At 33.6% G+C, this 15,828-nt stretch overlaps 9 protein-coding genes and 1 non-coding gene across 10 annotated transcripts; 5 read left to right on the plus strand and 5 right to left on the minus strand.

Moving 5' to 3' along the window:
- Nucleotides 1-207: 207 nt before the first annotated feature.
- NAEGRDRAFT_68765 (uncharacterized protein) lies at nucleotides 208-2,013 on the plus strand (the record flags this gene model as incomplete). Its single annotated transcript, XM_002676017.1, has 1 exon — nucleotides 208-2,013. One exon carries the CDS (start codon nucleotides 208-210, stop codon nucleotides 2,011-2,013), a length of 1,806 nt encoding a protein of 601 aa, XP_002676063.1.
- Nucleotides 2,014-2,201: 188 nt separating this feature from the next.
- Nucleotides 2,202-3,245, minus strand: NAEGRDRAFT_68766 (uncharacterized protein; the record flags this gene model as incomplete). The annotated part of the gene is made up of 1 exon (XM_002676093.1): nucleotides 2,202-3,245. The coding sequence occupies one exon, from the start codon at nucleotides 3,243-3,245 to the stop codon at nucleotides 2,202-2,204; it is 1,044 nt and encodes a 347-aa protein (XP_002676139.1).
- A 177-nt stretch (nucleotides 3,246-3,422) lies between these two features.
- NAEGRDRAFT_t375 lies at nucleotides 3,423-3,495 on the plus strand. The gene has a single exon. It is a non-coding gene; the product is annotated as a tRNA-Asn (tRNA).
- Nucleotides 3,496-3,599: 104 nt separating this feature from the next.
- On the minus strand, nucleotides 3,600-4,706 carry NAEGRDRAFT_49873 (uncharacterized protein; the record flags this gene model as incomplete). Its single annotated transcript, XM_002676094.1, has 1 exon — nucleotides 3,600-4,706. One exon carries the CDS (start codon nucleotides 4,704-4,706, stop codon nucleotides 3,600-3,602), a length of 1,107 nt encoding a protein of 368 aa, XP_002676140.1.
- Nucleotides 4,707-4,930: 224 nt separating this feature from the next.
- NAEGRDRAFT_34380 (uncharacterized protein) lies at nucleotides 4,931-5,679 on the plus strand (the record flags this gene model as incomplete). Its single annotated transcript, XM_002676018.1, has 3 exons — nucleotides 4,931-5,308; nucleotides 5,365-5,424; nucleotides 5,506-5,679. 3 exons carry the CDS (start codon nucleotides 4,931-4,933, stop codon nucleotides 5,677-5,679), a joined length of 612 nt encoding a protein of 203 aa, XP_002676064.1.
- A 211-nt stretch (nucleotides 5,680-5,890) lies between these two features.
- NAEGRDRAFT_49874 (uncharacterized protein) lies at nucleotides 5,891-7,972 on the plus strand (the record flags this gene model as incomplete). Its single annotated transcript, XM_002676019.1, has 1 exon — nucleotides 5,891-7,972. One exon carries the CDS (start codon nucleotides 5,891-5,893, stop codon nucleotides 7,970-7,972), a length of 2,082 nt encoding a protein of 693 aa, XP_002676065.1.
- A 1,238-nt stretch (nucleotides 7,973-9,210) lies between these two features.
- Nucleotides 9,211-10,206, minus strand: NAEGRDRAFT_37014 (autophagy related protein; the record flags this gene model as incomplete). Its single annotated transcript, XM_002676095.1, has 1 exon — nucleotides 9,211-10,206. The coding sequence occupies one exon, from the start codon at nucleotides 10,204-10,206 to the stop codon at nucleotides 9,235-9,237; it is 972 nt and encodes a 323-aa protein (XP_002676141.1). The 3' UTR covers nucleotides 9,211-9,234.
- A 1,336-nt stretch (nucleotides 10,207-11,542) lies between these two features.
- NAEGRDRAFT_34422 (uncharacterized protein) lies at nucleotides 11,543-11,920 on the minus strand (the record flags this gene model as incomplete). Its single annotated transcript, XM_002676096.1, has 1 exon — nucleotides 11,543-11,920. One exon carries the CDS (start codon nucleotides 11,918-11,920, stop codon nucleotides 11,543-11,545), a length of 378 nt encoding a protein of 125 aa, XP_002676142.1.
- Nucleotides 11,921-12,661: 741 nt separating this feature from the next.
- Nucleotides 12,662-14,413, plus strand: NAEGRDRAFT_80113 (major sperm protein-like protein; the record flags this gene model as incomplete). The annotated part of the gene is made up of 3 exons (XM_002676020.1): nucleotides 12,662-12,952; nucleotides 13,052-13,205; nucleotides 13,256-14,413. 3 exons carry the CDS (start codon nucleotides 12,662-12,664, stop codon nucleotides 14,350-14,352), a joined length of 1,542 nt encoding a protein of 513 aa, XP_002676066.1. The 3' UTR covers nucleotides 14,353-14,413.
- A 137-nt stretch (nucleotides 14,414-14,550) lies between these two features.
- On the minus strand, nucleotides 14,551-15,433 carry NAEGRDRAFT_34455 (rab family small GTPase; the record flags this gene model as incomplete). Its single annotated transcript, XM_002676097.1, has 5 exons — nucleotides 14,551-14,930; nucleotides 14,979-15,000; nucleotides 15,118-15,196; nucleotides 15,253-15,266; nucleotides 15,323-15,433. 5 exons carry the CDS (start codon nucleotides 15,431-15,433, stop codon nucleotides 14,551-14,553), a joined length of 606 nt encoding a protein of 201 aa, XP_002676143.1.
- Nucleotides 15,434-15,828: the final 395 nt, after the last annotated feature.

Consider the following 15,828-nt stretch of genomic DNA (forward strand, 5'->3'; position numbering starts at 1 on the left):
CCGAATTCAAATCACATGATTCTCAATTCTCTCACCGTTTCAAATATGGAAAATGTTCATAAAATTGCTTGTCGAAAAACAAAAAAACACTTTGAAAACTTCCATCAAACGAACTTTCTAATACTCTACAAAATTATTCGAATTTAACTTCTTCCAATTCCTCTTCTTTCTGCTTCTTTCGAAAAACAAAAAACTAAAAAAAAAAATATGAGAATAAGCAGAGCCAAGGTTGTAATCTTTCTCGTGTTTGGATTGGCCCTCTTCTTGATTCCCTTCACCTATTTTGTATTGTTACAGAATAAGCATGTGCAGGAGGTTCTTAGGACATCTCCTCCCCCTCCACCGAGATATAAATTATTGCAAGAATTAACGACGAGTTATTCGAGGAGTATTTTGTTTGATTCGGAATCATTGCAGGATGGCAATAAACAATTACCGGAGGAAATTAGTAAATATTTGGAAAATGTGATGGAGAGGGCACAATTTCCGGCCGCTAGTGGAATACCACAATTGATGACCATTGTTGAATCGGAAAATGATTTTAAATTCGTGGAAAACTTGATTAATTCGGTGCATAATTTTTATGAGAGGAAGATTGAGACTTATAATGTGGATGCAACGGTGCAGAAATCTCCAAACTTTCCAAAGAGTGGACTTATTCATGATCAAGTTTCTAACTTTGCAACTGATGCCGAGTCAGTTTATTGGATGATTTGGAGTGCCTTGACATCTCAAGATTATAGGAAAGTAATTATTTGTAATGTAGGAATGAGTGAAGATCAAGTAAAGATTGCAAGCAAGTGGAGAAATGTTCAAGTTGTCAAGGTTTCTACATATGAACTGCCCGAACAAATGAAGAAGAATTTAGAAATCAAGACACTTATACTCTATTTATTATTGCAGAATTATCATTCTGTTTTATATTTGGATCCGAGGATTCAACTTCGTGAAAATTTGGACGATTTGGAAAATATTCTCAACTCTCAAGGATATGTCCAACTCACAAAATCAGCAATATCAATGGCTCAGGATGGATCTTGTACTGATTCTGTAATTGGATTTGTACATGGCAGTAACAAGTACGATATCCTTGTTGATACACTTACTTGTCAATACAAGGGTGAGAATTGCAAGTTGATGGACATAATGAAAAAGGCAGGATCTCATTGCAGCTCTGAATACTTCCCAATAGATTACATCTCAAGTGAGAATCAAATACAAAATGTGCAATTACTAGACGAAAAAGCAGTAGCTGTAGTAATACCATTTTTAGAAAATCAACTCGGAAAAATATTGGGAAATCTTATTGAGTGGAACGAGCCACAATATGCTCCATGTGGTAATAAGAAGGATCTGAGGAAAACTTTTGATTTGATTTTTTATATGAATAAGGACGTGAATCAAGGTATTGAAAACACTTTAATTGAATCACTTTCAAAAAAGAAATCTGTAACAAAATGTTTCAGACAAGTAAGATTCTTGTATGCTCATTTGAATGAGGAAAAACATGACAAGTATCCATTCGGTCCAACCAATCAATTTTTTGGCATGTTGGTAGATAATGCAGACTTTTATACGACATATTCACACTTTCTTTATTTGGAACCTGATGTCAAGGCATTGAGGCCATTCTGGTTGGAACATGTTACTTCAATACTCAAACATTACGAAATAGTCAAGCCAGATTTTTGGGTTATTGGATCACAGTTCAGAGGAGGAGGAAAAGTCTGGGCTTTGATTAATAGATTCCACGTGAATGGTAATGCTCTCTACACCACAGATGCCTCATTCAGATATTATATGAAAATGATTAGAGATCATGCTCACGTCTTTGATATGGATCCATATGAATTTTTACTCACCTATGACAATTTCCAACTCACAAAGCACGTGTGGAATAGAATGATATTCCATGAATTTATTCAAAATTGGTACAGAACTAGGTGGCCAGAAAAACAGTTACGTAAACTATTCCCAAGAACATATTTAATCCATGGTGGTTACAGAGAATAAAGGTAACAAGTTACACTTTTTCAAAACACGTCAAAATCAAGATAAATACAGAACAAATACTAAAATTCATAGTGGATTGATTGTGATATTTAAAAAGGATAATATTTCAGTAGGCAAGAATTTAAAGTAATCTTATTATCAAAAGCTGAGTTATTGCGCATTGCGTAATTACATAAATTTCATAATCCTCAATGCTTACTCTTCTTTGCACCACTCTTAGCTTGTGATGACTCTGCGAGTTTACGCTTATTAGCTGAATTTGAAACAGATTCTCTCATGTAGGAATCGACATAAATGATTGGATCATCAAAATCCATTTCCTTCATCCACTCCTTAAATTTGTTGGTCATCTTTGATTTTCCATGCAAAAATGGCCAATACCAATGATAACACAAAGTATTGTAAACTCTCTCAGTATTCAATTCTGGTGGTATTTGATCTTGTTCTACACTAATAAAGTGATTCATAATTTCAAACGTGTCCGCACTCGTTCCCTCTACATAACCGTCCTCTGCATAGAAAATAAAATTGTCAAATGCAAAAACTCTCTCATCAAAGTGAGTTATTCCTTGGATTTGATTGTAAATACCGGTAAATGAAAATTTCAAGGGATAACCAAATCCCATATAGACAGTGGCCTCAATTTCAAAACCTCCTATCTTTGCATTTAATTCAGGTTTTAACTGCTTGATTGAGTGGACAATGATTTGCTTGCATTCACCTCCTTTCCAGAATTGTGAGACATCTTTAATCTCATAAATAGTGCCACCATCATTAATAATCAAGTCACAATTATAATAGTGTGAAAATAGTTTTTCGTGAATTTCAAAGGCCATAGATATTCTGGAAATGGTTTCTTCAATTTCCTTAACATATGGCAAGGTGTCATTTGCACAAAACTTGGAAATTACACTTGTCAAATTTCTCTTTGGAATTAAACTATTACTGATGAACTCTTTAAAAATTGCCTGCATTGATTCATAATTTTTCAACTTGTGTGAAACCTTTCCTCCAATACCAACCATTTGATCCAAAAGACCAACTTGTTCATTAGAAAGCTTGAAAACATTGGCCATGTAAAGTCTTGCAAAATATTCGGAAGAGAATACTGCAGAAAATGTTCTACTAATCAGAGGTGGTTCATTTCTCAACCAATCACTCACATTGGAAAAGGAGAGGATTTTCTCTACTATCAATTCTTGATTAAAAACTGGATGGGAACTTGGGTGCATTTTTTTTTATCTAGTTTTGGGTCGACAATTAGTTTTTGTTACAATGTATGTCCAATTTTCAAAGAAAAAAAATTGGTTGCTTTTAATATAAACATAATTAAAATTACTTCTGCTTAACCACTGCTAGCCTGGCCCATAGTTAAATACGAAGTAAATGTTAAAAGATATTTCCCGTGATCCCCCTTAGCTCAGTCGGTAGAGCGTCAGACTGTTAATCTGCAGGTCGGTGGTTCGAGCCCACCAGGGGGAGACAATGTTATTTTATTTTTTTCTTTTCATTACTAATTAAATTCGCAAAGCTCAATAATGCATTAACTTCTTTTTTTTTGTCACTTCTGAGGTTTGATTCGAATTTCAATAGCATGTCTTTCTGTTGATAATTCCACTTCCATATTCAGCATACTCTTCACTTCTAATCCAGGTGGATTCAAAAGTTGAAAGGGATCCTAAGATATTAGCACCAATCCAAGCTGAATATTTTCTTTCTGGAGGTGCAACAACTTTAACCTTATTATCAAAAGCTAATTGATTCAATTCCTTCAAAATTCTCTCTGAAAATCCATCAAACATTGTACTTCCTCCACTCAATATTATATTCTCAAAAAACTTGTTTTTCATTTTGGCATCAGTATTCGAATTAATCGAGTCAATTACCATTTTGTGAACGCCATCCAAATCCATTCCAATCATTGATGGTTGAAACATTATTTCTGGGCACTTGATGCATTCACTTCTAATGCACAGATTATTTCCATCAGGTAGCTCATAATTTTTCCCAGAACATTCCTCATTCAATTCTCTTTCAAAATCCAATGCAACACGACATGTTTTTTCCTTAATATCTGTGACTAAACTTCGATCTCTGAAAGTATTACCACTATCTTTTAACAGTTTATCCATGTGGTCTGTTAGCTCATTGCCCGCTAAATCCATTCTTCTTACTCCATTTCGAATAATACATCCCTCATAAATAGGTACTGAACTAGATGTTCCCTCTCCACAATCCAAAACAACTCCACTCGATCTTCCAGACGAAATCAATACCAGCAATGCATTCGGACAACTATTCATAAGTGGAACTTTAAATTTTTCAAATAACATCTCAGCCAACTTTCTCCTATTTTGTTTCGGATTAAAACAACCTTCTCCCAAAATTATTCCCTGATTCTCAGGCTCAACCCTAAGCTCATTAAAAAACACATGTTCAAATAAAATTTCCATATCATCCCAATTTGTAATCACATCACGATCCATTGGTTTGGAAAGTTTGAGAATGGCCTTCTTAATGACGGCTTCATCACCCACAAAAACATTCTTCATGCCAGGAATGATCATTCCCTTTATTTTTGGTCTGCCAATATAGGGAGGAAAGACAGCCCGTGGAGCATCCCTGCAAACAAATCCTGCACGAATGTTGCCGAAACCAATGTCCATACAAATGGCTCTGTCCAATTCTGTCATTTTTTTTGTAAAGTTTAAAGTTCATCTATGTAAATATCAACACCTGAGAAATCTTTACAATTTTTAATACAATTAAATATAATAATTTTCATAACAATTTAAAAGATACTTTCCTTTTATGAAAACACGTGTTTGTTTAAATTATTTCAATTATTATTTAAAAAAAAATGTTTTGGTTAATTGGCTTGGGAATTGCACTGATTTTATGTCTCGCTCGACTTTTTATGATCCTTCCGAAGAGGATTAAAGAAGGAAGTTTTAAATTGGATAAATCAAACAAGAAATTATCATCACCATCATCAATAATTAAAACTCTTGTTGTTTTGGGTTCAGGAGGTCATACGGGAGAAATGATGGATGTTATTCAAACTCTTGATCCGAAACGATACAAGTTGGAATTTGTATTGGCTGATACTGATTCTACGAGTGAGAAGTTTGTTAGGAATTTATTGAAGGATAAGACTGATTTTGAACCTCTTTCTTTCCATTACATTCCGAGAAGTAGAGAGGTACATCAGTCTTATTTTACTTCTATATTTACAACTTTGAAAGCCTTGTTTTATACTACTGTGATTACGAATGTAAATATTAATCCTGATTTGGTAGGTTTCATTGTTGGATGTGTTTTGAAATTTATTAAGGAATTATTAATGTTTAGATTATTGTAAATGGACCAGGAACGTGTATTCCAGTTTGTTTATCTGCTTATCTTACAAGAGTGAGTTTTTCTTTAATTTCCAATATTTTGACTATTGATATTAATTAATTGAAATTATGTGGAATACATGTTTCAATTCAGTTTTTGGGTATTAAACATGTAAAAATCATCTTTATTGAAAGTGTTTGTAGAGTAGAATCATTGTCAGCCTCAGGTAAGATAATGTATCTCCTTGCAGATAGATTTCTTGTCCACTGGCCACAACTCCAACACAAATATAAGAATGTAGAATACCACGGACGAATGTGTTATTAAGGAGTAATTTAACACCCAATTACACACTTAATATAATTTTAACAGTTTAATTTTACCAATTTCACTTTTAATTTCGAATCAATAGTATAATAACAATCAATGGAAATATTCCAAATGGTCCCAAATAGCAAGATGGCAAACTTCGTTAAAGTAATCGTTTATGAAACAGTAAAATTGAGCGCCTTAATTCTTCATCATCAAAAAAAAAGCCATGAGTCATCGGTTTGATGAGTTGGCAAGTATTGACACTCTATCGATTCCCTCTATTGATGATGAGGACGATATGATGTTATATAAAAAGTATTTAGGAGAGGATGAGGAGCTGATTCAGCTGCACAACCTTGATACCAAAGTGGGGAGTAATAGAAAACCTTATCAACAACAAAAGAAGAATATAAGGAGAAGGGAATTTGGAGAAATTGTAGAGGAGGTAATAATCAATGATGATGAAATCTCTTCTTCCGGATCAGAAAAGTACATATCACCACGAGAGAACAAATATTTGGATGAAGTTAATGAATTACTTGGAAAGGCTAAAGCTGAAAGAGAAAATTCACCAACAAAACAAACAACCCCGGACACTGCTCGTTTCCTCACGAAAATTAAAAAGTCTTTAGAGGATAACTTGGATGATGTTATTGAGGAGAGTACACGACTTTTAAAAGAAGCCTTACCAATGTTTTCCTATGAAACCAAGCAAGGGACGAGAGAAAACTTTTCCGACATGATTAAGAGGCAGCAAAAAGCCACTGCAAAGAAGGAAGAGCCATCTTCTTCATCTCTGTTTACTTCTGATTTTGATGATGATATTCCAATGATGACAATTTCAAAACCAATTAATGAATTTCCTAATTACTCTTCCGAGTATAGAAATTATGAAGTTTTTGAATCAAAAAAGAATAAGAAACTTTTGGATAAGGATCATGATGATATCTCAACAAAATTCTTCCCTCACCTTCATGAAACAATTCAAAGATCGACTCCACTCAAGAATAGGAGATTAAAAGCAAATGTTGTGAAAACTCCAAAAGTAAATCCAGATCAGAATAATGAGTACTATGCAAAATCAACTGAAATTTTACCAAGCAATATGGAAAATAGACATGTATATGAAATAGATGAAGATCCATCCCCTAACAAAGAGGAAGAACTCAAGAAGGATAAACCTCAAAGGCAACATCTCGATTCAAGACAGTCACGATTTACAGGACCCAAGAAGCAACGAGAATCAGTACAGAAAACAGAAAATAAGATACCAAAAAACGAACAAAAAGAGGAACCAAAAGTTGTTGAGACAGTTCCAGAGGTGATTGAGGACAAACCTCTCATTTTTGAATACATTAAACCGAAAGTGAGAGAAATTGAGTTTGCATCTCCTTCCTCTCCAGTTGAACCATTTGAACAGGTTGAATCAATGGAAGAACTAAGTGTAGAAGAGACTTCTCCTCGTGTGGTAAATATGATGAATCAGAATCTTAATGTTTTTCATGATCCAGTTAATATTCAAGAAGAACAACCAAATCAAGTTTTCAATGAAGAATCACAAGAAACAACAGATCAATATGAAAAGAGAGAAGAACCACTCACTGTACAATCATTTGAAGAGTTCAACTTTGACTCCAATGAAATATCACCTGCCATTAATGAAGAATCAAAGCTTGAAACAGAAGAAACTATCCTCAATAAGGATGATGAAAAACAAGAGGAATCGTTCTATGAAAATGAATCTCCAATGATATCCAGAGATTTGGATAACATTGGTTTCCAAGATATCATAAGAGATTTGAACTTTACAACTGAAACCATTTTAAGAGCTTGTTCTTCGTCAGTGGTTGATATTGAGCCAATCAATATTCCAAACTTTATTCCTCAAGAGGAAGATCAAATAGCCAAAGAAAACACACTGAACCATGATGAGCCTCACACTCCAGCAAGAGAACAAGTACCTATAGAGGCATTAATTCCATTCTCACCAATGATTTATGACCAATACAGTCCTATCCATAACATTCCATCACCTCAAAGTCCAATTGAAACTCCCCAACCAACCCCTCCAAAGAAGAAGATTTCCTCCAATAATTTAAATAAGAAAAAGACCATAGCTACACCAAGAGAACACAATGCACCACTCGAAGAATCATTCATTCCCTACTCTGGAGTAAGACACTTACAAAAAACCACCTACAACCATTCCACAATTGATTGGTATTTAAATTTGTGCAGTAACAAGTACAGTAGAACTCCCTCCACAAGTCAAAACAATACAGATAAGGGCGTGGTCAAGTGGGTGTAAAGATGAATTATTATCATTCAAATTGTACCATAAGAATCAACAAGAACGGATTCCACCATAGAGTCAACCCATTAATATTTTACACAACCAACAAACATTTTAAACAATTTAATTAAATAAAAAATTTTGAATGATAACAAAAGGCGCCAACACATCTCGTAGAATTATTGAAGACCTTCCCCTCTCCTACTTTATCCTTCGTGCACAAAGTTTAAAATTATATCGTCAAACATTGAGACAAACACAACAAATACAAAGAGCCGATACAAGAAGAGAGGTTCGTCAGCAAGTCAGACAATTCATCGACCCGTACAAACATAACAAGGACGTTGAGTTGGGTAAACGAGCACTTTCGGAAGCACGTTCTCAAATTAAATACTTGGAACAACTTATTTCTATGAGTCAATAATAGTAGGAATACATAATAATCATCATCATTCGAGAAGAAAATAATTCATTTGGAATTTATATTGAATATTTAATAATTTGGAAATATAATTTTTGGAATTTAGATATGACTATTACTAATCGATCATCACAATTGCTCATCACAAAATCATACAATGAATTTTTGTATTATTTAAAGAGTATTCATCAACAGCAGCGTCAAGCAACAAAATTTACTCCGTATCCCTTGTTGGGAATGGATTTGGGAACAAGAAATATTGGTTTATCCTTGACTGTTCGACAACAATTGAAAGATTCGGATGATTTAAAGCTGTTGGTTCGGTCTCTTTCTAATTTTTCACAACACAACCAGAATACTCTAAAAAGGACGATTGTTAAAGCAAAGCCATTGACCACCTTATCAATGAATACAGATTTGGAACCAGAATTAATGTATAGAGATCTTAGTTTAAATATTGAGCAATTATGTGAAAAGTTTAAAGTGAAAGGAATTGTGGCAGGTTATCAAACGAATTATAGTTCATCTGATGAGTTACTCACAGTTTTAAATAATATGATAATTTCTGGCGATTTTCTCTACTCAATGCCAATACTGTTACAAGATGAAAGCAGATCCTCGTTTGAATCTTACATTCACTTGGTAGATCAGAAAACAAATGCCAATCACAATATGGGAGTCATGGATGCCTTCAAACGATACAAGCAAGATATTGATACTATGAAAAAGCAAGACAAGATGAAACTAAACTCTATCAGTGCTGCTGTCATTTTGGATAGAGCAATTAAGGAAATTCAAAAAATAAACAAGTAGAATTGATTATTCTTTCATTAAAAATCAAAGTAATCAAATAACTTTATTCATAGATAAAGAGACCCTTATCTAAACCACATGAAGCAATTTGAGAACCATCAATATTCCAAGTAACACCTGTAATAGAACTGGAATGGCCATTCACAACTAGAACAGCTGATCCCATAGCCTTTGTTGTTTGAGGAGTCAAAGACCAAATGAATAATTTACCATTGGTGCCTCCAGCGGCACAATATTCACCACAAGGAGAGAAGCATGCCTTATTGTAAGCAATGGTATTCTTATAGTCAGTATGTTTCAAGGTATCGAGAACCTTTTGAGTCATTCTCAAATCATAAATGTTGAGCAAGTTGTCCTTACCATTACTCAACAATTTAGTGCCGTCCTTTGAGAAACTGACACTGGTAACTTGTTGGCCATCGTGAGCTCTCTCAATTTCAGAAATGAGTTTAAATGACTTCATATCCCACAATCTAACAGCTGAATCAAAGTGAGCACTAGCAATAGTGTCACCTCTGGAAACTTCTACATCATTGACACTGGACTTGCAAGTCAACAAGGTCTTTTCACAGGTACCATATTGGAGTTCCCAGAATTTGATAGTTCTGTCGTGAGCTCCAGTAACAACCTTCTTAGAGTCTGGTGAAAAGTCAGCTCCGTAAATCTTTTTAGTGTGACCAGTGAGTGTGTGTCTTACACGATCATTTCCCAAATTCCAAATTCTACAAATTGAATCAGCACAAGCACCAAGAGCCAATTGACCAACACTGCTAAATTTCACCTTGATTACACTGTCAGTAGATCCGTGAAGGGTAGTTGTGAAATTTCCTGATTTGGAATTGAAAATTCTAATAGTCTTATCACTACAAGCAATAGCGACACTGTGAGTATCCTCTGAAAAGTCAATACTATTAATTTGAGTATCAATAATTTGTTTACAGACAACTGTCTTTGGAGGAGTGATCAATATCTTTTCAGCATTATTAGTGGTTGTTGAAGGAGTATTGATGTTCATCGAAGTTGGTAAACCTGCTTGACCTCCTTGTTGTTGAGAAGATCCAACATTTCTAATCTTATCAAAGAATGAGAAGAATCCAGAGTCTCTTCTATCCTTTGGTGGAAGGTTATCTTCTGGACCTGGTGGTGTGGAAACTGAACCAGCAGAACCAGTAGTTCCATCCACTGAAGTATCCAAATTTCCAGTCTTGTATTTTGCTTGCAATGTTTGAAGTTGTTGTTTTTGTTGCATGACAGTCTTGTACAATTCATTGACTTGATTCATAGAGTCAACTTGTTTTTGCTTTTGTTCCACAACGTGATTGACCATCTTTTTGTTTTCTTCAGTTAATTCCTCAAGTTTTTTATCCTTTTCTCTCAATTCATTGAGAATGGTATCTCTTTCATTTCTCAATACTTCAATGCCACTTTCCTTCTTTTGAAGTCTTTCTTCCAACAATCTACTATTTTCTCTAGCAGTTTCCAATTCAATCATTAATTTTTCATATCTAAAATTTCACAAATTTGAAACGAATTATGTTGGTAAGAATTTGATAGCTCTTAGAAATGATACATACTGAATCTTTTGATCTTGTTCTTGATTCTTCAATCTCTTGACTTCATTATTCAAATCAAGAATAGTTTGAGATGATTCAACCTTTGCTCTAAAAGCTGATGTCAACTCTTCTTGAAGGCAATACACCTTTTCTTCCAATTCCTTGACTCTTGCAGAGGATACACCACTTGATCCTGGTGATGATGGCACAGACATTGATGTTGGTGCTCCAGACTTTAACTTGGATAATTCTTCCTTGTAAATATCATTTTCGGCTTGAATGGAAGTTAATTTCTCCTTTGTTGTTTGATGTAATTTTCTGGTTTTTCTCAATTCTGTACAAATACTTTCATCTGTGTTGGAAATGATTATTGTTATGATTTAGAAAATAATTGTTTTTGTTGATCGTGATCAGAGGAATGAAGAGATGATGAAAGATCAAAATTATTTAAAAATAGTAAAAAATTGATCGGAATACTATGAATTACTAGTTTAGTGACAAAAACTCACATTGTTGAATCAAATTACTAAATTGTTTACTCTCCTCTTGGTTCCTCTTCTCCAGAACGGCAGAGAAGTTTGTCTTCCAACATGGTGAGGTTGTGAGTGCGCTCATTTTTATTTTAATTGTTATTAGAACGTGATAGGAAGACCTTCGTAATCAATCTTGATTGGAGGTTACCAGAATGTGATCGAACAAGGAAAAGCATAAGCTCAAGGTTTACTATTTGTAATATCAATATTAAAAATAAGAATGAACAGTGGTACTTTTTGAATATATTTTATGGTTTATGAAAATTTATTGCATGGTAACAGCGAAACGTCTAACTGGGAAGTTGGCTTCCTTCTTTTGGGTCTTCAACAACTTCTTCTTCAATTGATAAGTCTTGAGGGATCTTCTGAAGGCACGGGTTTGCTTAACTCTCAAATCCTTTGGCTTGAACTTGGACTTTTCATAGACCTTCTTCAATTCATCTCTTTGCTTACTGACGATAACAGTCTTAATTCTAGCAATATTCTTTCTGACGACCTTGATGTTCAAGAGGTTGGCAGTGGAAGCACCAGTGACCTTTTGGACTCTCAATTGGAAGAGTTCTTGCTTCATAGCATCCAATTGCTTCTTGAGGTCTTCGTTGGACTTATCTCTCAATTCGAAAGCTTTGACTTTTTGGACCATTGTCTATTGATGTTGTTATTATTATGATGAGTTGTGGTGAATAAAAGAATTATATTTGTTCAGCAAAATTAACGACAAGGTGATACCTACGATTTTCTGATTTTTTTTTTCAACAAAGTTTTAAAAATTTCTGGATGACTTTGAGGTGGTGTAGTTTACAATGAAAAAATACTCGTTAAAAATTAAAGCAAGCAAAAAAACAACATTGGCTTCAAAGACAAGAATGGCTTGATAATTATTGCTGCACCAATATTGAGAACCATAGCAGTATTGCTTCTTTCTCTTTAATGATTTGGAAACATTATTTTTATGAACTGTGTGATTGTGATTAATACCTTGGATTTTTTAAATTATTGTTATATCCATTCCGATTTAGCAAATCGTCAATAGCTAAATAGTAGTAATATCATCATTGATAACATCCTTCTTCTCCTCCTCTGCTCACAACAAGTATCACAGATGAACAAGAACAACAAATATTAATAAAACCATCAATAACAAATTTCTTTAACAATTCCTTTCTACTCTCTTCTCAACGATCATTCTCCAATTCAACAGTTTCCTCCTTCTCTCCAATCGAAGAGAAATAATAAAAATCATTCACTTCTTGTCCACGTTGTTGCTGAAAAAGCACTTGCTTCCAACTAAATCCTCCAATTGCGCCCGAATCGGAAGAGAGAATTAACCAATGTCCTGCTTCTCTTAGCAGTTACAAACGCATAAGAACAATCATTCAAAAAAATGCCCTCAAATATTCTTGGTGTACCAACGAGTGGTATGCTTCCATCATCATCTTCTGCAAATAATAAACAGAAAAAGATAAAGGATTATCAAGGAAGAATTTATATATTTACACAAAAAGAATTGGGTAATGATACTGATTATTTAAAAATTAAGGAAATTGTTGAACAAAGTGGAGGTGATGTATCTGAGATTAAAGTTGAAGGAAAACCATACTTGATCGCTTTGATGAAGAAAATTGTTGGAGATTTGAAACCACCACACGTTTTTTTCAATGATGAATATATTGGAGTATGTTTTTAATTTATTTTGGAGTGAATAATTGAACAAATTAATTTCCGATCGTGTTCGTTAATATCGGCATTCCATCCCATTATTTCTTTTATTAAGGGCTTGGAAGAGATCAAAAATTTAAAGGAAAGTGGGTTATTAACAGTCAAGATTCAAACATGTAAGAATGCTCTCACTCCAGGAGAATTGTACAAAGTCTACAGAAAACAAGGTGATTTATTTGTCATTTCACCAAATCACTTGTATTTCCCTCGTAAGTAGTTTAACAATTTAACATGCATGATAATAACATGATGAATATAGCTCCTTCAAAGAGATTGATTACTTGTTGCATTACACTCTACAATAGAACAGACAAATATACGGCCTATAAATTAAAAACAACATGCCCTAACAGATATATTGTAAAACCAAAGAAGGGTATTGCTCCACCCAATGGAACAGCTCAAGTTGAAATTACCATGCAAAAACCAGTTACAACTGATGAGAAGGGAGATAAATTTAGAGTGGAATCACTGGCACTTCAATACTACAAACCAGAAATGGAGGATCAAGTTGATGAATTGTTCAAAGAAGCTGAAGAACGAAGAGTTGTCAAACAAAAGATTTCTTGTCGTTTTGAGGCTCCTCCAACAGGATTCACAGTAAGCAATAATGAAGATGGATCAATTACTGTAAAGAAATCTCAATCATCTGTTGATATTTTTGATGGTTTTCCAATTGATCAATTTTCTCAAGCTGTCAAGAAACAAATTGAGATTAATAATTCCAAACACAAGCCTCAATTTAATATTCCTGTATCAACAGAAGCCAAGCTAGAGACAGTTGTTTCTGCTACCTCACCACTCTCTGAACTCATTTTTGAATCTCCAAGAAACTTTGAACTTCCAAAACAATATTACGAAACCCCTACTGAAACCGAAAAGAGCCCTGTAACAACACAATCACCAACTATTGTCAAATCTACTTCCAATGATTTGGCCTCTCCTATCGCTGATGAAGAATCAAACAAATTGGAAAAGTTAAAGAGTAGTTCTGAAAAAATTGTACAACAAAAGACACAACAAAAAGCTGAAACATCAAAAGGACTGGAGGAATTGTACAAGGAAGAATATAATCGATTGGAAAAGGAATATGATCAAATTATTAACAAGTTAAAAACCTCAGAGCAAAGAGTGAAGGAATGCGAGCTCACCATTGATAGTCTCAATGAAAGATTGAGAGAAAGTGAACAAAATTTAGAAAAGGAAAGAGCTAAGAAGAGAGTTGATGTCTCTGTATTGGAATCATCCCTTGGAAATCGTTCAACCTTAGAATTTGATGAAAAGAATGGCTACTCACTCATAGGAATAATTGCAGTAGCTCTAATTTGCCTCTTGATTGGTAAATTAATGCCTTAATTTTTGTAATTTTACCAATTACAATGTCTAATGTGTACATTAAACGAGTAAATTTTGTTGTAAATCATTGAATTCAAAAATAATATTTGTGTTTACTGTCAAGTTGTAAGATTTGAAAATTGAATCACTTCAAATTGTGCTCACTCTTGCTCTCATATTGTTGTTACTTAAATATTTACAAATTATCATAATGATGATTTAGAATCCACAACATCCATGTTCAGAACTCTTCTTTTCTTCATCCAAGGTAGTGACACCAGGAGTGTTGCTCTTCTTTCCTAATGTTTGGTGTTTGATACATGTTTCAATCAATTTTCGGAATGCAACATGAATATTATAGTCATTCTTAGCTGATGTTTCAAAGAATGGAATTCCCAATTGATTTGCTAAACTTTCACCTTCAGCTGTTGAAACAACTCTGTCCTTTTCCATATCTGCCTTATTACCACACAAAACAATGCAAATACCTTCTTGTGTGTTTTGCTTTACTTCCTCATACCAACTCTTAACATGTTCAAATGATTCACGATTTGTCACATCAAACACTATTAAAATTCCTTGTGCACCCTTGTAATAACCTGTGATAAGTTGAGGTTCAATTAGGTCATGTACAATATGAAACTTACCTGCAGTAATACTACGGAATCTCTCTTGACCAGCTATTTAGATTGATGATAATAAAACGTTATTCAATTATCTAATGACTTTTTCATTAATCTTACTGTTCAAATTATTTAATATTCCGAATATAATTTTGAATATTACATACCCTGTATCCCAAATTTGAATTTTAGCTTTGTAATTTCCAACACTCTCCTTTTTTAATTTAAAATCAACTCCAATACTATTACGATAATTGTGATCGCTATTTAAATTTCTTCGGTTTGAAATCAAACTTACGTTGCCATATGATTCTAATTTTAATCATCAAGTATTATTTTCCAATTCATTAACGATGAAAAACACCTACCTCTAGAAATCTATCATCAGAATATCTTAAAAGCATACAACTTTTTCCTACCGATGAGTCTCCAACCACCAATAATTTACAAATGAGATTATAGTCAACATCATTCAACATTTTAATTCTTTTTAAATTGAAAAATATACAATGAAAACTTCGGAATGTTTTTCCAACAACTATTATTAGCTGATGATATAAAATTACAGAATACCAAGATGAGAAGTAGTATAAATATTGAAAAAGACTTTGCAATGATGATGAAACTCTCTTCAGCACGTTTGATACTCCTTTATCCAGATATTTTTTGTGGTTATTATTTTGTGCTTTTTGCTGTTGTTGGATTAAGAGAAGGAGTCGGCTTGACAGTTCTAATTGGAAATGATAAATTAGATTCGAATTGGAGAGGACGTGTGAGAAAAGTTAGACATAAACTACATAAAACAGTAAAGAAAAAAAAAAAAAAATCGATTAATTGATTAAGGAGATATTAAGTCAAAGTTCATAATGAATGA

This window comes from Naegleria gruberi (genome assembly GCF_000004985.1).
Source record: "Naegleria gruberi genomic scaffold NAEGRscaffold_30, whole genome shotgun sequence".
NCBI lineage: Eukaryota > Heterolobosea > Eutetramitea > Acrasida > Naegleriidae > Naegleria > Naegleria gruberi.